We start from the raw sequence: 23,175 nt of genomic DNA on the forward strand, positions 1-23,175 counted from the left end.
AGTGCAACGCTGCGGCAAAAGAGGAAAACACCGTCTCACTACTTCTGAGTCAGTTCCAAATGCAGAACTTGGGGCTCCAGCCCAGACCTACTGAACACCAATTTGCACTGTAATAACATCGCCAACGAGTCTCGCGCGTTCAAGTGTGAGAAGCACCCGGTGTCCCCTGCTGCGTCATTTCTCTGAGGAGCGGCATCCCAACTCTGACCACACGCTATTACCTCCCAAAAAGGCATTTCCTTAGTTGTCAGTTATGAACATGTGCTCCTGTGCTGTTATACCATATGGATCATAAGCCTTAAGCAGAAATGAGGAATTAAAAAGGATGCATTAAAATAAACAGAAAGGGAGGTTGTCCAATTTTCTTCCTGCACCCAAAGTAATCTTCTGGGGGCCAAGGAAGGACATGAGGTGTGCCCTGCCTGTCCCGACTCCCGGATTAATGGAAACGTATTGGTCATCTCCTCTTTCCAGAAAGCTCTTACTCCCCTGTCCCACCCCCTCCAGCTTCAAGACCACTACCTCCTTCCACTCCACCCACCCCTCGGTGCCCCCCATGCTCCACCGTTGTTCCTAATCTTCCCATTCCCATCATCAGCAGCCCCAGGAATTTCTGTGGCTGGAAGTTTCTAGTCCCATTTACATGTGTATCTTCTGCATTTCATTCCTTGGAGGAGCAAGAAAGAAAATATAAACAAGGGGTGGAGGGGAGTGGGAGGGAGTCCGGAAGGTGGATTTCTAACCCACCCCCCTCCGGTTAAAGGACTTCGTATTCTTTCTCATTTCTAGATCACCAAACAATATGAGAAGTCACTCAAGATAAGGTGACAGTCAAGAGCTACAGAGGTTTTTTAATTGCTTCTGGGCATGCCACCGCCTCCTGTCTTGGGATAAGCATCTATTTTTGGAGCCCTGGTAGCTGGTAAACATGATTCTCCTGCTTGAAAGCAAAACCATAGTCTCCTTATTAGAGAACCAGAGGGTGGGCCCCCAGGGCACATTCCCCAACCCCACTATTTCAAAACAACCACAAACAGAAGTCCAGGAAAGTCATCGCAAAAAAAGATTCCCAAAAGGTTACTAATTTAAGGTTCCTACAAATAGGGAATAGGGGAAGTCTTTCCAGGGGGCAGGCACACATACTACCAATCAATCTTTTCAGTATCTAGACCCAGAATCTCCAAGAAGCTGAGAAAGGTTTGGAAAATGAACATCCATGAAATAACCATAAAAACACAACACTGGAAATCAGGCAACGGTCAGTTCTGCCTTGAATCCCTCTGAGCCTTGTGGCCAATTTTGTGGGCAAGAGCTCAGCGACTGCGATATCACCCCACAGCACAACATTTACATGGCACAGAATTTTTCACAAGTATTTTTAAAGCCTCTGTACACTTGTAAGCCTTTGTCTAGACCACAGCAAACAATCCCCTTCCTCCCTGTCCCTCAGCCATCTCCCAGCCCACCAGTCAGCAAGGGCAATTTCACCCCCAAGGCAGCCTAAGGAACAGAAACAAAGGCCCAAGATCAATATCAAAACCCCCAGGGAAAGATGGGTCTGCTGGGTATCTGCTGATGGCTCCTGCCTCCTGCCTCCTACCCCTTCTTATCAACTTCAGTGACTCCAGCCCACTTTGGAGCCGCCTTATTCCTCCTTGCACTAAAATTAAGATCCAGCTCTGCTTGTCGCCACCAGAGACCCCATTACAATCCCACAGGTAGGAGAACAAGAAAGAATGAGAAAGTTTCTGTTTCCCAGGCCCATCAGCCACCCACCCAGCTACCTCGTGGCAAGAGTACGAGAGGCGGGACCCTGTTAGAGAACTCTGGGGACAGGAAGGAGAGGCGTTTGGCTAAGGACCACTTTGGGAGGGGCTGTCTTGGGCGGATGGACCATCAGCAAGTTCCCTGGACATGAGTTGGGGCCCTGCAAATCGCCTGGTTTTCTGCAGGACAGGCCTGGAGGACAGGTTAGCACTTGGGACAGGAGAGCTGCTGTGCTGACCACTCATCCTTGAGGCTTCCAGCCCACTGAAGCTCACACGAAATGGTGGGTGACAGCAATGGCAGAGCTGTCATTGCTGGTCTGAGGGCTCCTTCGAGTCAGGAATCAAAGCCACCGCCTATAAGCACCAGCATGTGTCACTGAAGTGCTTGGGGCCTAAACCTCACAACCACTCTGCCCTTGACAGGTGCAGAGACCAAGGCACAGAGAGGGGAAGGAACTCCTCCAAGGTCACACAGCTTCTACGCGGCAGAAGGGGCATCTGAGCCCAGGAAGTCTGACCTCAGAGCCCAGGCACAATTTCCCGCCTCTCCTGCTCTTGCTCCCAGCTGCAGCAAGAGCCTGGGGGGTTCCATCTCTGCCCCTTATCCATTAATACAAAGATGGCCAGGGTGGGTGGCCAGGGGGCACACACTAGTCTTCCAACACACTCCCCAACTCCACAGCCACCTGACCTGAGCTGCCCTTGAGGAGGAAGATGCTGGGGTGCGGACAGCGAAAGGCCAGGGAAAGAACAATGTGTCTGAACTTTTGCTACTACCCTGTCCCTAAGTTGTTTATGCCTTAAAGCCCACCATGAGGGTACCATCCCTTGAGTTCCAGATCTTTGAGATCCGTTCAAATGCAAACTGAGCTACTATCACTTTAAGAATCCTCCTTAATGAAGGATCTGAGGGAGGAGAAGACAGGAGAGTGCTTGCAGGCAGACAGGAACATTTCATCTTCTCTACAGCACTGCTTAGATCTTAATCTGAGATCTAGGCACTGCTTAGCGGGGCTGGACTGGCTACCTAGATGATCTCCAACGCCTTGATACCCTGAAGGAGACACTAAGACCCAAGAGGTTAAGAAGGAATCACCAGAGACTTACTGAAAGGAAGGTAAGTGGGCCTTCAGAGACAGCTTCTAGATCTCTGAAAATTACATCCAGGGCAGAGAGGAGAACTCTGGACGCTGTCTCCAGGGGAAAGAGGGCTCAGTTTGGTATTTTCTGGCTGGGTTTTGGTAAGAAATTGTAACCAGGTCTGCTGGAGAGCCAAGAAAAACCAGATATTGCCTATTTATACCCATTCAGTACTCCCACCTTCCTCCCAGGGATGCTATTATGGGTTTTGTTTTTGACAATTTAATACACGGAGTAGAGGCGAAAGTAGATTCCTAAAGAGCTCTTGTCTTTTCATCAAGTGCGAAGCTATTACTTCATAAAATGAATCCAAAACTTCAGAGAGGGTCACCTCCTTTATGCATCTGCCCTACAGGCTTGGAGTCGGCAGTGTCAGACACCGAGGGCCACAGAGCGAGTCAGAGCAATCCAGGTGCTTCCCTCCTGACCTTTCTGGACACCGGATCTGGTGGTGCCTCGAGGGCTGAAATGAGCCCAAGTGACTCACTCCACTCCTCAGTTCTTACTGCACTGGTCCCACTTTTTAGTCTGCTCTAGGCAAAGGGGCTGGACAAGGGGAAGGAGTGTAGATTTCAAAAAAGGAAGGGCTAAGAGGCAGTAAGAATGTTGGATGACAGCTGGATATCGTGATCACACTTGTTAAACTCCAAGTAAAGATTATTGCTTTAACAAGGTGGAGAGAACTCATGGGCACAATGGGTCAGAGACACGCCCTGCTGGGAAATTTGACTTGCTGGTGAGATAGGTGACCTCCTCCCTCGAAGGTAGTGCTGGCATCCTCCTCTGGCCCAGAACAACCTCCCTCTTCATCCCAAGTAGAGAATCCATGACATGGCGAAACATAGCTGAATGACCTCTAGTGCAACGAGTTCCATCCTTGCAGAAACCTCTGGGCACTACTCCCAAAGCAACCCATTCCATTAAAACAAATGCATCATGAAAGGCAAAGGCTTTGGAGTCTGGCAGATCAAAATCCGAATCTGAGCTCCTCCTTTTTCTTACTGACGTATGTAAACGCCTAGCTGTACCTGGTTCCTGGAGAGAACTCCACAAAGCTCATTCCTGCCCCTTCTCTATAACTGACCTGAAATTCACCTCCCGTGAACGGCTCTGCTCTGTTCCCTAGAGCAGCACTGCAGCACGGGACCAGTCAAATCTGATCACAGGAGTCTTGGAAACACTTGCAGAAAGGCTCACAGGACCCCGGAGCCTTTGTGGTCTGGGCTAAACACCCCCAGTTCTTTGAGCACTCCTCCTAGAACTTGGTTTCCTGCCCCTCCACCAGCTGAGTCACTCTCTGCAAGTTAACTCCAAGCCTTCCCAAGGAACTCAGACGCAACCGAGGTCCCAATTCATTCTAGGCCGTGGGGCGGGGGAGGGAGGGTCGTCCTCAGCTCATGGTGAGTCTGGACTGAGACAACGTGCACTCAGGACATGGCTGCGGTTTCAGGGGACCCCTGTGCCCCACAGCACCTGTGCCGGCTGTTTACTGATGTGACTGTCACAGAACATCCCGTCCAGGATGCCGAGCAGGAAAACGCGGCGTCGGGCACTTACAACTATTTACTCCCCAAAGATAAAAACACTGCATGCTCTTTTGCAATCTCCCACTTTCTGACTTTCTTTTAACGCTCCCCCGTGTGTCCTTCCTGCAGTGCTGCGCGCATTACGGCCCCGGCCCCGCCCAACCCGGGATTCTGCGAGCCACCTGCCGACCTACTTCCTCTGGCGCACGGACAGCGCGCGTCCGCTATCAGACCTAATGGGGGCAAAAACCTTGGCCGGGAAAACGAAAACAGGCCAGTGGGCGGGGAAGCTCAGAGCCTCCACGAGGCGCGCAGCTGCGCAGGGTGCACGCCGCGCCCACGTGCCGGACCTGGCGGCGCGGGGCAGGCTGGGGCGGCGCCACGTGAACGCGGCGTGCGGCGCCGGGGGGGCGGGGCGGGGCGCGCGCTGACCGGCCCGTGCGCCGCGCCTGCAGCCAATCCGGGCCGTCGGCCCCGCCCCGTCCGCCCGCCCCGCCCCGTCGTCCAGCCCCGCCCCTGCGCCGAGCGTCCCGGGCTGACCTCTCTCCCGGCCGGCCGGCTCCGCTGATCTCAGCGCCGGGCCTAAGCGGGAGCGAGGGAGAGGCGGGGCGCCCAGCTCTGTGGCGCCCCCGGCCTGCGAGGCGGCTCCTGCCCCACAGCGCCGCCCGACAGGGGACCCGAGAATTGGCGCGGGCGGGGGCACCATCCAGGAAGCCAGGGTTCCTGGACAGGGGCGTGCGGGGTGCGGGACTCCTCCTTGACCTTCCCGTTGGGGAAGAGGCCCCCAGCCCTGCCCTCCACCTGCCATCCTCCTTATCGCCCGGTCCCCAAAGTGCCTGGCTCCTAGGAGGTATATGGAAGGACACCAGAATATAGCACCCCAAAATATGCCTCCTTGGCATAAGGATTATTTTGTGGTTATTTTTGAGAAACTGCAGACACAGGAGCTCTGCAAACAGAGTATAAGATACCCTTTTGTAGGGGGAATTTACATGGGGGGGGCTATGCCAGGAAGAGAGCTATGCCCACACATCACCTTATTTACATGCGTGGCAGGGCAAACTTTGTTTACCATACATTTCCTCTTCTGACCCTCCTGTGAATATTCTTCTTGCCTTTAAGGCCCCAGACCCTTAACCCTTTCCTTAGCTCAGAATGGTCCATGAGGCTCAACTGCCTGGCAATTTGAGTCCAGTATCTTTGTGGGGTTCATGAATATATGCTCATCACATACCTAATTAAAAATTGGCTTTTTCCTTCCTGTTTATCTATTTTTTATGGGGGCAGGGAGACACTCAGCCAAGAATCTAAAAGAGTGAAGGGAAAATAATTTTTACTTCCCTAGGTAGGTAGGACCAAGGTGTTGACATCCAACCTATATAGGTTTCTTTTGCCTTAAAATATTCCTATTTGTTACCTTAAAAGTAACATACATTCATTATGAAATGACTGGAAAATATGGAAAAAAACATAACATATTCCTGGCTGTGTTTCCTTCCAGGCTCTCCTATCTGTGCAGATTATTTTTAGAGCCTCGGGAGATTTGGCATTAGCCTTCACCTCTGCACTGAATTTATGATCTACTCAATGTCATCACTTACGGGGAAAACAGACATTAATCATGAGGATTTATTATTTTCATAATAAGGCCAGGAGTAAAGGAGATTCAAGATTTTTTTTTTTAATTCCTGGGGAAATATAAAAAGCAAATGAAAAAAACACCTAGGAAATGGGGAAAGGAGAGGGAGAACTTTCTGAAATTGGACTGGAGTAAGAGCAATGTGAACTTAGGATCTTAAAAAACTCCGCTTCCTAGCTCTGTCCATTGGAAAGGCCCTAGAAACGATGTACCCCAGTACCAACGAGCACATCAGAGCCCAGACCATGGTTTCCAACTACCATTCTTCACTAAAGGTCGCCAGGGCTCCCTAGCGAAGTGCCTGAGCCTAGAATGTCTGGTTGTGCCAGAATATAAGGTAGGGCCCACAAACCAAGGGGGACGTGTCAAAAGGACATGGCAACCAGCTTGAAAGAGCTCTTATCCAAATTTGGGACAACGTGAGCATCAATACGAATAATGTCAGGAATGGATTACAACGCACGCAATAATCATTTTTAAAATCCCAGAATATTCTCAAAGGGGAGGGTGGGCAGGAAGGCTCTTCTTTACAAAAGAAAGCCAACTAATAAATGTTGAAAGGATGACAGAAATGTAAATTGCCATTTTTAGCCACTATAATAAGTGTTTTAGTCAAGAACCATCAGTACCTGCTGAAACCACTGCAAAAAAAAGATGACTGGGTACAGAGGACTTGACTGACACTTTGTGAGCGATCCCAAAGGATCACAAAGGGGAAAAGTTACCTTTATAAGTAGCCTTAACAAATGACCAAAGTTGTTTAACATCACTATTAAAGGGACAAGCGGACCCCCCGGTCTGCTGATGTAATGCCAGTAAGAAGGACACACAGCATCTATGCAGTTTTCTTGCCAAACACGTTGAATCTAAGACTGCCTTGGATTTGGAGAAACAGAATGAACACAAATAATAGCACAAGAACCATCAGACAATTCCAAATTGAGGGGCTTCCTGCAAAAGAAAGGGCCAGGGTCTTCACAAATGTCGGTATCATGAAAATAACACTAACTAAGGCTGCAGAACTCTTCTAGATAAAAAGAGACTTCTAGATAAATGTGTGACACTTGATTGGATCCTAGATGCAAAAAGGAAAAAAAAAATCTATAAAAGACACTACTGAGACCATTCAAATGTGGCCTGGCAACTAGGTAGCAGTCTTGTGTCCCTGGCTAAGTTTCCAACTGGGATGACAACTGTACGGTGACAATTTAAGAGAACGCTCTTGTTCTTGGGAAGAACATGCTGGAGCATTTCGGGATGAAATGTCATGATGTCTGCAGCTCATTCCCAGATGGTTCAACATCGAAAAAATCAACTGAGAAACCAAGACGGTAAAATTCAAGTCGGTGAGTGCAGGTGCTGGAGGCTGTTCGCTATGCCCTTCCCGCAACTCTCCTGAAGGCCTGACATTCTTTCAAGTAGAAAGAGCAGAAATGAAAACTTCCCCAGGCAAGAGTCCCTCACTGTCCTTGCAGACTTTTACTCTCCTAACACACAATCAATGCTCGGGGGGCCAAGAAACCGCATTTCTGAGTCATCAAGCAAACGCAAGTCAAAGCTGGTACGTTCATGTAGATACCCAAAGAAAATACGAAATTAAGGGACAAGTCCGTGGCAAGTGAGACCTTACGTCCCAGGTGTTCTATCCGATGTTCGGTGCCGAAAAATATTTCCCATTTGCTCACAAGGCACGTCTCTGGAGCAGGGCAACTCTTCCCTCTCTCAGAGGCCAGTGTGCAAACACACAGCAAGGGCCTGAAACCGTCACATGGCTCAGCCAGGGGGGCCACTTCAATGGCGACTCTGGGAAGAAGGGCAGATTCTGCAACTTCTGTTTCAACTCTAAGAACACGATAGACACTGGTTATTAGGAGGCTCAGGCGGTCAGAGCGGTCTCCTGAAATCGAGGCCTCCCTTCGGCCAGTTCTGCTGGGACGCATTTCTGGCTGTTGGTTAAGCACGCAGTGTCTCCTTTTGTTAGCGGAGGCTGGCAAAGCCTGTCTTGTCCATTCGGTCAACAGTTCTGTGGCTCTCACACCTTCTAGGGGAGACCCGCTACTGCTGAGCTTCGGTAACTTGCATAGTCCAGGGCCACCCTCTCGAGGTCCTGTTTCATTTTTAATGTCCACCTGACACCCTAGGGGATTGTGACAGAGGATATTCCCAAATAGAAAATAACTTAGGACACAATCGAAGCAAGGTGGGGAAAGCAGCATGGAACCAAAAGTGGTCTCCCTTGGAAAAGTAAGTGTGTGACTTGTTAGAGGGGATGAAGGAAGGGTGCACTGGATAGTGAAATGAAACACCCTAAAATAAGTCACCTGAACGATTTTACATGTTCAGCTACACCTAGAGACCTAAAGGCTAGACGTTCCATGAGCCACTCTGGGAAAGTTGCACATCTTCTATTCCTTTTTTCTTTTCGTTTTTTTTTTTTAAGATATTATTTACTTACTTGACACAGAGAGAGCGAGCACGAGCAGGGGGAGCAGCAGGGAGAGGGAGAAGCAGGCTCCCCACTGAGCAGGGAGCCCAATGTGGGGCTCAATCCCAGGACCCTGGGATCATGACCTGAGCCGAAGGCAGATGCTTCAGCGACTGAGCCCCCCACGCGCCCCACACCTTCTATTCCGTCCTCAGCAGATCAGGCTCGCCTAACCACACCTTTCATAAGATCATTGTATGGAAAGAGTATAAAAGTCTAATGCATTTGGAAATTTTGATTAAAAATAAAGAATTAAACAACCACAAGCCAGAGAATGATATTCTTTGAGGAATTGTCTGGGCACAGAAGTATTAAGGTTCCCATAAATGAATCACCCAGGCATACAGTTTTCAATCATCTACCAGGCACGAAGCTGGACAGCAGGAGCACTGCCTGGGGAGTTTATGGTCAAGCTGGGGAGAAGGAATGAACACAAAATACAGCAAGAACCATGATTCCCTCCAGCTTGAAGACTTCAAGGCGGACTGTCGTTTGAGTGGGGCCTTGAAGATACGGCACAGACATACCAAGGAGGGAGCTGGCGAGAAAGTGCACCGCTGGGAGGCTGAGGGGTGTGCACAGGGAAAAGCATGCACTGAGATGGTAACATAAAGAATTGGGAGATGGGGCGCCTGGGGGGCTCAGTCAGTTAGGCATCTGCCTTCGGCTCAGGTCACGATCCCAGGGTCCCAGGATCGAGCCCCATATCAGGCTCCCTGCTCAGCAGAGAGTCTGCTTCTCCCTCTGTCTCTGCCCCTACCCCTGTCCCCTCCACCTCCCCCCCACCCCCGGCTCGTGCTATCTCTCTTGCTCCCTCTCTCTCTCAAAGAAATAAACAAAATCTTTAAACAACAACAACAAAAAAAAGAATTGGGAAATGGTGTTTTCAGGGGCAAAGACATGGTCAGGAAGATGTGAGGGGAAAAAAATCTCGAGGAGGTAAACTTGTCCCGAGGAAGACCATCCCTTCCCTGTAGATCAGATAGATAATACAGTCCCTAGTTCACAGAGGGGAAAATCATTCAGGGCAAGGCTGATTGAGGAGCTAAACCCACCACTCCACTTCCACCCAGCAATTCCAAAGTGGGTGCTTTTACCAACCAAAAGACAGGTACAAACAGAATGTTCATGGCGAACATAACAACCCAAACCAGGAACAACCCAGAGGCCCATCAACAACAGAAGGGACACGATGAGCACTGAGTGATGTATGGAAGTGCTGAATCACTTATTGTACACCTGAAAATAACTAACACCGTATGTTAATTATACTGCGATTACAATTCTTTAAATAAAAAATTAAAAAAAAAAAAAAAACCGAAGGGATAAGACGTCATCTCTTCACCCAACAGAATACTCCACAGCTACAAGGATGAACGAAGGCTTTCTATACAAAACAACATGGAAAAATCCAGTCGGGACGTGGAGGAAAAGAAGCCACATTCAAAACATACACAATGTACAACTCCATCTGCGTGAATTCCAAGAATGAGCAGAACGTATCCCTGGTGAGAGAAGTCAGCAGGGTGGTTTCCGCTGAGAAGCCCTTCTGGGGTCCTGGGGAAGTTCTGTAGCTTGGTCAGGCGCTGGATCACATGGATGTCCACCTATGTGTAAGAACCACCTGGAATCTGTACGTTTACTGTATATATGTGCTGTGCCTCAGCTTTGAAGAGCTAGAGCACGTAAACCCGTAACAACAACAATGAAAAGAGTGACGCAGGTCTTCCTGTAGACCGCTTTTCGGGACTCACTAAGCACAAAAGATTTACTGACCCCAGAGTCTGGCGGGGATTTGCCACGATTTGTGCAAGTTGGAGAAGAAGGAAGGAGGACAAGGACCCATGCACAGGGCGGAAGTTGAGGGAGCCTGGAACCTGGGTCCCAGCCTCAGGCCTTTCTCCTGCTCGTCCATCCACCTTGACGAAGTCTGTCACATCTTTGTATCTTTCTGCTTCTCCAGAAAATGAGGACAAAAGCCTTGCTTCTTGAAGGCTGAGAAACCAGCTGCCATGGAGGATGCTGAATTCGTGTTGTTTTCTGGAATAGCTTTATTGAGATATAAGTCACCCGTTTAAAACTGCGCAATCCAACGTTTTTCATATATTCCCAGACTCGTGCAAACATCCTGATTTTAGAGCCTTTCTATTACCCCAAAAGAACCCTGTAGCTGTCACCCCTCCACACCCCTCCTCCTCGGCCTGTCAGCAACCACACATCTACTTTCCTATTTCTACAGATTTGCTTTTTTTTGGACATTAAATATAAATGAAATCGTACAATCTTCTGGGAATAGCTTTTTCACCGAGCGTGTTTTTCAAGACTCGTCTGCTTTGTAGACGCAGGATTCCTTTTGATTGATGAACAATATCTCATTGTATGGCTAGACCACATTTTATTTATCGATCAGCTGATGGACATTGGGTTGTTTCTACTTTGGGGATATAATGCATCACGCTGCTCTGAAAATCCATGCTTATCTTTTTTGTTGTTGTTGCTGTTATTATTTTTTTATAATAATTTTTTATTATGTAATGTTGGTCACCATACAGTACGGCCCTAGTTTTTGATGTAAAGTTCCATGATTCCTTACAGGCGTATCTTTTTGTGTGGACATGTTTTCGTTTCTCTTGGGTAGACACCTGGGAGGGAAGTGCTGGGTCACACGGTCGACGCATCTCTAAGAAAAGTGCCCTTGCCTGTACCCTCCGAAGTGGTGGGGAGAGGAAAGCTGAGGAGAGTGGGATGGGACGGGGTGAGGGCTCTTAGCGGGGTGGTCGGGGAAGGCCTCAGTGAGGAGGTGAGAATCAGCTAATGCTTTGCAGGAAGCGGCCGTGCAAAGCTCTGAGGGAGGAATCTTCCAGGCAGAGTGAACATGGCCCAAGCCATGACCTGGCACCTTGAAAGACAGAAGGATGGGGCAAAAGGAACTAGGAGATGGGATTAGGCAATGAGGCTGGAGGGGTGACCAAGCATCTCTCATTTCGTTTTAACTTCTCCTTTTGACATAATTTCAACCTTAAAGAAAAATTTCAAATAGCACAAGGCATTCTGTGTATCCCTCACCCAGACTCACCAATTCACGCTAACACTTTGCCACATCTGCTTTATCATTCTCTCGGTATCACATTTTTTTCAATATATATTTTATATATACAAGATAGTACGTAAATTAAGTTTTTTATAAATTCATACCTATATTTTTCTGAACCATGAAGATAAAATGTGCCCTGTTTCTTCTTAACACTTCGATGTGTATTACATAAAAGCAAAGATGCTTTCCTACCATGCATAACTACAATAAGACCATCGAAGGCAGGAAATGAACTTGGATACAATACAGACGCCAAATGCATTTGGCCAATTGCCACGCTGATGCCCAGGCTCCAGTCCAGCATTTACAGTCCATGTCTGTCTGTCTGTCTGTCTCTATCCACCCAATCTGGCTCCCTACCTTTAAGGACCTAATACTTCAAAGCACCTACTACTTGAAATGGACTCTCTCAATAATTTCATTTCTCTGTTAAAACTTAAATGTCACTGGTAAGAATAGAGACGAGCAATTAAAATTTAAGAATACAATTTTATGTTCTACTTTGATGAAGGAGATTCACCACACTCTTCTCCCTGTGTGTCCATTTCACTCAGAAGACGCTCACTACCGCGGGCACAGAGGGCACTCGAACTGCCTTACAACTATTTTATGATCCAGGAAAACACAGCTTTGGGAACTGCTGGTCTCCTGAACAAGTAGGAGGCACAATTCTTCATTCTTACTTGATCTCTGGGCCCCACGCACAGAGATCTGGGTTCGTCATAATCCTTGGTGCCTCTCATACACTCATCATTGATCTGTGAATGGCCCTCTTTTATACTGTGTGTGGAAGTGACGTAATAGACGAGCAGAAATCCATCAGCCAATTGACATCTGAGCTTCTCACCGTACCTTCCATCTATATATACGCTCCCCCAGCCCTGTTCCTGCCTCCCTCCAAACAGAAGTAACCATTATCCTGATTTTTATAGAAGAAATACTGTTTTGTTATGTATGTATTGTTAAAAGCATATTGTTTCGTTTTAGGCATTTTGATCTTATTTAAGAGAAGTACTTTACTGCATCTAATATTTTGCAATTTTTTTAAACGGTCATGACAACATCGAACACGCTGTCCCTCCGTGTGGGGCTCACCCAGACCGCCGCACGGCCAACATTCCAGTGCGTGACTGCAGCAGGAACGCATCTACTCCTCTCATGTGCGGGCACCTGGTTGTTCAGAGCTGCTCCTCCCTAACGTCACCTGTGCAGAAGTCCCTCCCAGTGACAAGCCCAGGAAGGACACACCTGGTTACAGGGGATGTGAATCCCACCTTTCCAAGATCATTCCAAACTGTTTCCTGGACACTTGTACAATTTACACACCCATCACGGCGTATCAGAAACGCTTCTGACCCACATTCTCTCCAACACCTTACACCGGCAGACTTCTTCACGTCTGCCAACCAAGTGGGGTTAAAATTGTGTCTCCCACTGTGGTCTCCATTTGCACTTTCCTGGTCCCCGAAGGGATTCCATGTCTTTATTTCTTTATCTTATGTTCCACACTACCTGATTTTTAAAAGGTGTTACCAGTCATTTGGTTCTTTCTAACAAATGGGCAGAAGGCATGAACAGACATTTCTCCGAAGAAGACATACAAATGGCCAACAGACACATGAAAAAGTGCTCCACATCACTCGGCATCAGGGAAATACACATCGATACCACCTCACACCAGTCAGAATGGCTACAATTAACAAGGCAGGAAACAACAGATGTTGGCAAGGATGCAGAGAAAGGAGAACCGTCTTACACTGTCGGTGGGAATGCAAGCTGGTGCAGCCACTCTGGAAAACAGTATGGAGGTTCCTCAAAAAGTTGAAACTAGAGCTACCCTACGACCCAGCAAATACTGGGTAAATACTGGGTATTTACCCCAAAAATACAAACACAGTGATCCAAAGGGGCACCTGCACCCCAATGTTTATAGCAGCAATGTCCACAAGAGCTGAACTGTGGAAAGAGTCCAGTTGTCCGTGGACAGATGAAGGGATAAAGATGTGGTGTGTATGCGATGGAATATCACGCAGCCATCAAAGAGATGAAATCTTGCCATTTGGATTGACGTGGATAGAACTAGAGGGTATCATGCTAAGCGAAATAAGTCAGTCAGAGACAATTATCATATCATCTTACTCATATGTGGAATTTAAGAAACAAGGCAGAGGGTCATAGGGGAAAAGAGGAAAAAAATGAAACAAGATGAAACCAGAGAGGGAGACAAACCCTAAGAGACTCATAATCTTAGGAAACAAACTGAGGGTTATGGGAAGGGAGAGAGTGGGGGACGATGGACCCTGGGGAGGGTATGTGTTGTAATAAGCACTGGGAATTATACAAGACTGATGAATCACTGACCTCTACCTCTGAAACTCGTCATACATTATATGTTAATTAATTGAATTTAAATTTTAAAAAAATATGAAAAAAAAAACCCCGAACAATCCCGGTTCTTTCTAACAGAAGGCAGAGAAAGGAATGTAGCCACAGAGAAAAAAGGACTGTCTCACCGCTCGGGACAGTTGGTTCTTCTGTAGTGTGGGTTATGATTTTATTGTCATGCCATTTATTACTTATTGGTAGGCATTCCAAAATGAATTTTTTGAGGTTTTATAAGGTTAAGAAATTTCCTATAAAGCAGCAGTGACAACATGACCTTTTGCTTCTTTCAAATGACTTCAAATGAAAAGCTCTGATATAATCCAGGATTTGCATAAAACATGGTTTCGGCTTGAAGTAGATTCCATGTTTCTGTTCTCCATTCACGTTCAGCAAACATGGTTCATGGTAAAGTGAATGCTAACTGACTCGCTTTTTTATTATAAAAGCAAGACATTCCGGTTTTAGGTTTTTCACACAGACACCGGCCACTCTGCAGACTTAGATTGCTTTCCCGTTATTATGAGGCAGCAGGTTGATGACAAAATTCCTGTTTTGATTTTCTTATACGTCTGTTGGCAGAACTGCTTGGAAACGGACCTTCCATAGTTTCACATCTATGGCCCAGGACCATAACTTTTGCTTGGATTCTTTCCTTTTGTTATTCAAACATTAATGAGCTTTTAAAACCTATTTCTCTGAATGAGGCCAGCGAGCCTGTGGCACAGGGTTGGCTGGAGGCAGGTGGGGTGATCAACCGTCCTGGGACTGGGGAGGTGGCTGAATCTCAGGATTTTCCAGGCTAAACAGGGGAAATCCGGGGCAAACCAGGCTGAGTTGGTCACCTTGCCCAGAGGCTAAGTTGGCCAGCCCCTGGCTGGGCTGAGTTGGTTCAGGAAGCCTTTCTGGAGTGGAGTTTTCCCCTGCCCTACAATTGAGCCCTTCACAGGCTAAGGAAACTGAAGAACGGACAGAAATTAACCAGCAATTGGGTACTACCGACGCAGAAATCCTGGCAACATGAAAAACCCACCACAAGCTTCTCTACCAGCTTGAACCATATCCATGCTCAGCGTCCATCAGGTAAAACACATCAAAATGTGAAGAATCCCTTATGCATGGCAATAACAATCAACCCTGATTCTGAAAGCGGTTTGTTCTTAAACGAAGTATCTGTCCGGCAGTTGGACCAGAGCACAACAGAACTTTCTGGAAGGCTCCTTGCTGAGTCCCAAGCCTCTGGAACCATGGATACAAACTGAACCACGGCTTGGGGAGATCCGCTACTCTTGCAGTTTACTCAACACAGTTACTCCACTGAGCCCAGCCGAGCCCCCACCCCTGCTGGCCACACAGCCATTAGGATAACAGCCAGTGTTCTCGGCACCTCTCCCAGTCACCTACAGCAGCCACAGCAGTCCTCCATGACTCACTCTTTCTCTTCCCTACACCCAACCCCTCACGAACCCTGTGGTCTGTGTCTCCTAAATATATTCCGGATCCAACCACTTACAATCGCCTGCCCCCCCCCTCCCCGACCTCAGCCAACGTCACTGCTCACCCAACAGACTCCCACCTGGTCTCCCTGATTCACCCTCATCGCCCTACAGTCCAGTCTCAGGAAGACAGCCAGATGCTGCATATATGGCTTATCATACAAAGTTTATTCATGCCACGCCTCCGCTTAAACCCTCCAAGGGCTTCCTACCCACCCCAAGTAAGAGGCCAAGGCCTTAGAGTAGCCTGGACCTACAGGATCTGCCCTGCTACCCTTCCGAATGGTGTCCTCCATTCACTCGGCTCCAGCCTCACTGGCCTCCAACATGCAGCTCACTGTGGCCACAGGACCTTTGCACCTACACTTTCCCCTGCTAGAACACTCTCCTAACTTTTGCACAGTCCACTCCTCACTCCCTTCAGTCTCTACCCAAATGTCACCCTGCAGTGACCATCCTAATTAACAGCCACTTGCCCCCACTGCCCTCCTCCTCCTCTTTGCTGCTTCATTTTTCTCCAGAGCACTCGGGCCCACTGGGCACACTCTGTATTTACTCACTTATCTGTTTACTGTCTGTCTGCCCCCCTCTAGAATGTAAGTCCCACGGAGGCAGGCAGTTTTGCCTATAGTGGTCACTGCTCTACGCTCAGCTCTTCACCCATACCTGGTCCACGAGGCACTGAACTGATGTTTGCCGAATGACTGAAGGGCGTATGGAAGTGACTGAAGTAACACCACCAGCTAGGAGAGGTACCAGCAGCAGGGGCAGGCAGCTGGCATCTGGTTGTGCTTCTTGCCTTTTCTACTAATGTCCTCAGCTATGAGCCTATAACCCTCCCTTTCTTGGTGTTCCCCAAAAGGTTATTTTGTGAATGTCCCCAGGGACCTGTGGCCTTTGCAGATGGCCGATTGTGTGCGGGGCCTCCATCCCCTCATCCAGATTCACCACTGCCTCCTGAGCTGCCTGGTTCAGAAAGCCCCCACAAGAGGCTGGACACCTCCACAGCAGTACCTGCCAGGAGCCTTGAAGCACAACCACTCGGATCTTGCAGAAGACCCTAAATCACGCTCAGTGACCTAGCTGCAAGGGAGTCTGGGAAACGCAGCTTAAGGCTTCCCAGCCTCTGCAGTCTGACCTATCACACGAGAACAGTATTTTCAAGACTGTGGATTACTCCCCACTAGTGGCCTTGAAACCAATTTATTGGAAGCAGACCAGAGTCCTTTTTAATGAAATGGAGCAGAGGACAAAATACAGTGTCCTATATATTCTGGGATAAGCCTGTTTTGTGAAAATGTCTGTCCAAGCATCCATCCAAACTATTACACCAGAATTTCTGGTGCACCAGACTTTTTTAAAAGCTCCCTGGTTAATCCAAGTGTGTGGCCAGGAATAAGAGCCATGAGGTCCTGGTCTTTTCCACAGGGAAACGATGCTTCTGTACCCATAACTCCCGGCCGGCCTCTGGTCACCCGAACAGTCATGCGGGCATCATGCCGAGGCCCAGGCTGTCCGTAGAGTCTGTCGGCATCGGAATGCTTCTTTCTCCTGGCCAGGATCCTTCTCTGTCTCTCTTCCTGCTTTGAAGCCCACCCTTCTTTGGGGCACCTCCCTGAGCTCCCGTCTGCCCCCACTGACTGATGAAACTTTGCTCTTCCTGTGGCGGGGCTGAGCCAGGTCCCCAAGCCTTGCGACTGACTTCCGCAGCCTCGGGGGGAGGGTTTCCTGAATCCAACCTGTTGCCAGGGTTCAGTATGTCGAGCAGACAGCAAAAAAAGCATCGGCACAGCTCAGCACCCTGCACATCAAGGGAGGAAAGCCAGGTCAGGGGACCACACTTCTGGAACCCGTTTGTTCCAGCTGGCCAAGGACACCAGGGATAAGGGAGGCTCTCCCTCTGACACACTGATCGTCAACACAGTGCAGGGCACGGACACTCACTCTACCGGAAGTTCCACACGGGAGGGCCTGCTACTAATGACCACTTAGGACTCTGGGAAGATTAGCAAGACGTTCTTAGCCCTGGAGCTACTTGAAGGACCTGCAGACCCACGATGGTGATGGCCTGACACCACAGAGACTTCCAGACTGACTGCATAGGACAGAAAGGTCTAATGCACATTCAAGAAATTGGACTCTGACATCAATTTCCTTATGGCCCAAATTTCAGTCCTGAAGTCAAAGCTGAAGGAACACTGAACCCAAAGAACACAGGGGGGCCATGACCTTGTCATTTGCCACTTGCCTAAAATGTAGCCTCTCTCCTGGAGACACTGGGAGAGACCAGGCCAGGGTGCCCAGCACAGTCTCTGGGCCAAAGGCACAAGGGGATCCCTTCTGCCCCCTGCAGCCAGGTTGGCCAAGAAGCTTGGGACACTCAGTGTATGTGTGACAGGTGACTAGAGGCCACTGAGTCAGATTTGGATGGAATCTTAGCTCATACCTTCTTTTCCAGATGGGTAAACTGAGGCCATATGCTCTTAAGTGGCTTGAGATAACCCAGCCAGTACCTGACACAGGTGGGCCTGTCACTACCTGGTCTCCCAGCTCCTGGAACAGTGTTTTGTCCCCGATGCCACGGCATTTTCATACACATCATCCCCCGGTCTCCTTCCTTGGGGAGCATGTCAGGGACAGAACTCTGCAATGGCCAGGAGCCCTATTCTCGTCCAATAAGCCGCTGGGCCCCGGAGGAGGAGAACGTGCCCCAGAACCCAGCCTGCGGACGCAGACACCCAGAGTGCAGGACGGGAGCCCAGGCCAGGAAGGACCACACCAGCCCAGCCCTTCCTGGAGACTGTCTTTTCAGGATCTGCTCTCTGCACGGCCACGAGGGAAGTAGAGAGAAAAGAAGGAGACGTCCTGGGTTTAAGGTCCAAAATTGCCAACCCCAGTTAGCAAAATTGCAAGAAATGTAATTGATTTCCAGGGGCTGAACTGCAGGAATTCCAAAGGGGCTGCATCCCTTGCGATGGTGGTACTCGTTTTTCCCTTCTGTTCCCTCAGCGTCCCTGAAAACTCAGTACCCAGCAGGCAGCTGTGGCCTGTCATCTGGCTGGCCCCTCAGCTCCACAACACCAGCTGGGGTTATGGGGTCAGCACCTATGACAGCAGCGTCCTGGGCCACTTGAAGACACGCAGAAGGTTTTCCTGGGCAGGCCCACCTGCATCCGTCCGTCTCTCAAAGATCCAGACGAGTCGGGCACCTTCGTCTGTCTCTCTACTCGTTGCCAACGTGAAAGAAGTTGCTGGTTCCTAACAACGGACCTATCATTTGCTAGGATTCCTGCCTGGTGGCGGTCATACCCTGCGTCCCCTCCTATCCAGTCCCATCATGGCCGTGCGGCAAAGGCACAATGCAGAGGTCTGCGTCCCAGCCCTGTGCAGCACGCAGCTTGATGAGGGCGCCTAGACAAGCTGCATGACCCCCAGGAGCCGCACGTCCTTCCTCCTTACCATGGACACAATGCCGCGTGCATCAGAGGGCAGTGGGGAGGTGAGTGCATGCATGGAAGGCACTTGGGGTGTGGGGGTGCTCAGTAACGTTAGTTTGGTTTCTGTCAGGCAGGACCTCCACCCACTATTCCCCTGTCCCCTCTGAGGGGGGGCAGGCAGAATATTTGGGACCCTGCTCTCTGAAGACAGTGTTACAGACTTGTCGACCAGAAAGGGCCCTCGAGAATTTCGTCAAGACCCCAGCCTCCGAGTAGAGCCACTCACAAATCACAGGAGAAGTGGCCACCTCTCCTATCTGGGAAGCTTCCAGAGGGCGAACTCCCCCAACCGATCTCCGCAGCTCGTCCTGGCTTCCACCGGCCAGTGGGTAGTCCTGCGGGTGTCTGGCCTGAGCTTTTCCTGCCCGCCCCCGTCTTGTTCTCACGGCAGCACACTTCCTTCTCTGACTGGAACCGACCTCAAGGCCGACTTCTCCAGACCTACTTCTTCCAGCCACATGGTGGGGGACTCAACCCTGCTCCCCCACCGTGGCCATGGTCACCCTGGAACCGACCAAGAAGAGAAGTGAGCGTTCCTATTTCATCCCCACCTGCCCACGGGGAAGGTCACTGTCAGCTGCTGGCCTGGCCGGTCTCAGCCACATCTGTTCATCTATTCACACTCGGGGCCTCTGCCTGACATTACTGGAGCACTGTGGACCACGTTGGGGAGGCAGACCCTGGAGGTCTAACTACAGGGAGTGAACTGCCAAATCCTATTCAACTAGCACCTTCTGTGTCCCTGGTGCCTAGCAAGCGCTCAATCTAGAGAATGAATGAATGAATGAATGATGTAGCATGCAATCTCTGAACTCTGCATTCTGGAGACGTCAGCTGCGTTCCTCCCACACTCACAACACAGGACCTCCCGACTCCTGGCAGGTTATCTGCTTGTCTCACCAGATCACCCTTCGCAAAAGGTGAGCCCCCACCCCCCACCCCCCCACCCCACCCCCCACCCCCGCGTCCCAGCAGGTGGACCTACAAGGACATCAACTTGCCAATGCCTTGCGGTGGGGGGGGGGGGGGGCAGAGGTGCTGATTCTCCCAGTTTGTTCTCTGAGGGGCTGCAGCTGCGGGAGTCCTTAAGGGAGGGTCGGCTCCAATCAGGCCACCGGCTCCTCAGTTAAGCCTGGGGTGGTGCTGCCTGGGGTTCTGTACTCTGTTCTGTGGCTTTCCTACGCCCTACCCGAACCTTTGTAATAGTCCCTTTCTTAAACTTTCCTCAGTCGCCCCCTTCGCACGAGCACGTCACGTGTTTGGTGACTCCTGCCAGGCCTCTGACCGAGCTGGTCCCAAAGTCTTACCTGTCAGGACACAGAAACACAGCATGGGAAGGGCATGAGCAGTCCGATAACGTTCTAGAGGTTAGCTAGAAGGAAGTCCTTCTCCATCAGTTTTCTGTTCATGGGGGGAGGGGGGGGGCAGGAAAGTCTTTTCCTTAAATTACTTTTTTTCGAATAGCTAATATATTCAGATGGCTCAAAGTCCAAAAAGATATAAAAGAATATGTGCACTGAAGTCTCCACGACCTGGACGGTTCCAGGCACAGAGTGCTGAGCCCCCTCGCGGGCAGCTCCGGATGGCGTCCCATCCCCGTACTGAACAGACCGGGTCTCCCTGCAATTCCCACCTGTGCTGACTTCTACACAGGAGATGGCAGCTCAGTGAAGTGGGAAGTCCCGCCTTGGACTCCAAGCCCTCCAGAGTCCCTGCCCTGGATTCCCACCAAAGCGTCCGGAAAACCCAGCTAGGACTGCTCCTCACATCCCGGGACCTTCAGCACTTGGCATCCACAGAATGGAGGAACGGCATTTTCCCTTCGTGCGGCAATGTTCTCTTCACATTTAAAAAAAAAAAAAAAAAAAGGCAAGCAAGCTTAACATTTAGCAGTTTGCAAATGTTTTGTCCTGTGTGGTCTATCAATGCTGTCCTCAAGTGAAATCTCCACACAGAAAGGATCACTTAGCAGCCCAGGTATTTACTGCGTCCTTGATGCATACGCCCCTCTGCTCCTCTCCCCCCACCCCCCTGCAACAAGTGCTGGGACGGGCAGACAAGCATCCTTGCCTTGTGGGAGGCTGCCACCAGAGCCCACAGGAAACAAGCTCGAAGAAGGGGCAAACTGAGCACACACACGACTGTTCCCGCTGCAGCTACACGCGGTCAGGTGAGAGCTGAGGGAACCTCCACACAAGGGCACCGTGTTATATGGGGAATAATGGAGACACTGAGGACAGTAACCATGGGACCACACGTCATCAGCTGACCGAGAACCGCGCGGAACTCTCTGTCCCTGCTCTCAGGAGCGGTCACCTCACTTGTCACCATCCCCCAAAGAACAAGGAGTGCCAGTCATCCCCCTTCACAACCAGGAGCTCGCAGCGGCATCTTAGCAACCTCTGTTTAAGGGACAAAGGCCAACAGGGCATCACCAGCAACCACAGCATTGACCTATTAACCTGAGATACGAGGGAAGGGAAGAGAGGGCTAGACGACAGGGATGGAGGGAATAGGGAGAGGGCCACACAGCTCAGTCCCAGGCACCCGGGAGGGGGTGGAGGCTTCCTCTCCCTTACTGCTCAGGTGGGGGTGCAGAAGCCTTGGGTTTGAGTGACAGTGGGTCACGGGGACCCAAGCTCCTCCCAACCCGAATAAAAAAAGGGAAGGAGTCCGAGAGCTCTGATTGCCGAGTAAAACTGAGTCCTCCTCCCCACCCCGGGCTAGCGTTCCCGCGGGGCTCTGCAGCGACTCAGGAGCCTCCATCACCCTGCCCGGAAAAATGAAGCCAAATACAACCGAGACCCCCCTTTCGGGGCAGGGAGCCCCAGGAGCATCGGGGCTTCCTGACAGGCCCTGTGCGCCACCACCGCCCGCAGAGGGGAAGGCCCCAGGGAACAGCCTAAACGCCTGCAGGTGGGCCAGGTGCGGCGCTCCCTGCAGGGGGCCGGGCGAGGGAAGGTCTGGCCGGAGGGCCCCTTCCCAGGCCTGGCCCACCTCACCTCACGTCTGTGTGCTTTTCTGTGCACGGTGCCACCGGTCCCCACGCAGTCGTCCCTATTCCTGTCCATTTTGCCAAAGAAGAACCTGAGGCTCCAAGAGTCCGAGGGCAGAAAAGGGCGGCGGCAGGACTTGCACACACACCCGCCTTCCACACCGGCGCGCCCTCCCCCCAGCCGTCCCTCCCCCAGACTCAGCCTGCAACCCGAGCGCGCGGCCGGGCTCCCACGCGGCGCAGCTGCCGCCCCCAAGAGCCCCCAGGCCGCGGGTCCGCGCGCGAACCTGCTCCGGCAGCCCCGCGAACTTGAACGCCGCGCGCCTGGGGCTCGGTTCCAAGTCGCGCGACTCGCCCGGTCCCCGGCAGCCCGCGCTGCGCACCGGCGGCGGGCAGGGGCGGCGGGCAGGGCGGGCGCGGGGAGCCCGAGGGCAGTGCGGACGCGGGGCGCGGCGCGGGGGGCGTCCAGGGCCGGGTTGGGGGCGGCGCGCGCACGGAGGGGACTCCGCAGCGCGCGGGCTGGTGGGCTCGCGGGGACCGCGCCTACCTTTCCTGAAGGGCATCGCGGAGGGGGGCGCCCCGCGGGGCCGGCCCGGGACTCCGAGGCCGGGCGACGTCCGAGTGCCAGCCCCGCGGCTCGGGGGCGCCTGCGGGCACCGGGCGAGGGCGGGGGGAAAGGGACATATTTGGGCAAAGCGGGGCGCGTCACAGCCGGAGGGAGGAACCGCGGCGAGACGGGCGGCGCAGCCTCCGGGGCGGGTCCGGCGGAAACCGCTTAACCCCTGCGCTCCCGGCGCGCCGCGGGGCCTCGGGCGAGCCCCTCGTTGGCTCCTTGGGGCGGTTCGGGGACGCCCTCCCAGGAAGGGTTTGGGGAACCTGACCCCGTGCTTATCTTTCCGTCCTCAGGCACAGGGGGACGGCTCAAGTGGCTGGCTGGCTTGAACTGAAATGAAACCAGGGTTGGAGGGAGTCACCCCACCCCCTCGCCGCAAAGTGCATCTCTGGTAGCCTCCCAGGCCACCCTCATTCAAAACCCTTCCCACTCCTGGGCTCCTGCCCCGAATTATCCGCCACCGCCCCCCCCCCCCCCCCCCCGCAATGACCACCTCTGACAAACATTGTTTTCTCCTTTGGTCACTGCTGTTTCCTGGG

At 51.3% G+C, this 23,175-nt stretch overlaps 1 protein-coding gene across 1 annotated transcript in view; it reads right to left on the reverse strand.

Annotated features, from left to right (window-relative positions):
• The window catches only part of PFKFB3 (6-phosphofructo-2-kinase/fructose-2,6-biphosphatase 3), a 320,980-nt gene extending 298,292 nt beyond the window's left edge, over nt 1-22,688 (reverse strand). The window contains exon 1 of the mRNA XM_087857746.1: nt 22,571-22,688. Coding sequence (XP_087713872.1) covers nt 22,571-22,586 — 16 coding nt within the window. The 5' untranslated portion in view covers nt 22,587-22,688. The remainder of the gene's footprint in view (nt 1-22,570) is intronic.
• Nucleotides 22,689-23,175: the final 487 nt, after the last annotated feature.

The sequence above is a fragment of the Ursus americanus genome, chromosome 31 (genome assembly GCF_024610735.1).
Source record: "Ursus americanus isolate L20-20 chromosome 31, mUrsAme1.1.p, whole genome shotgun sequence".
Lineage (NCBI taxonomy): Eukaryota > Metazoa > Chordata > Mammalia > Carnivora > Ursidae > Ursus > Ursus americanus.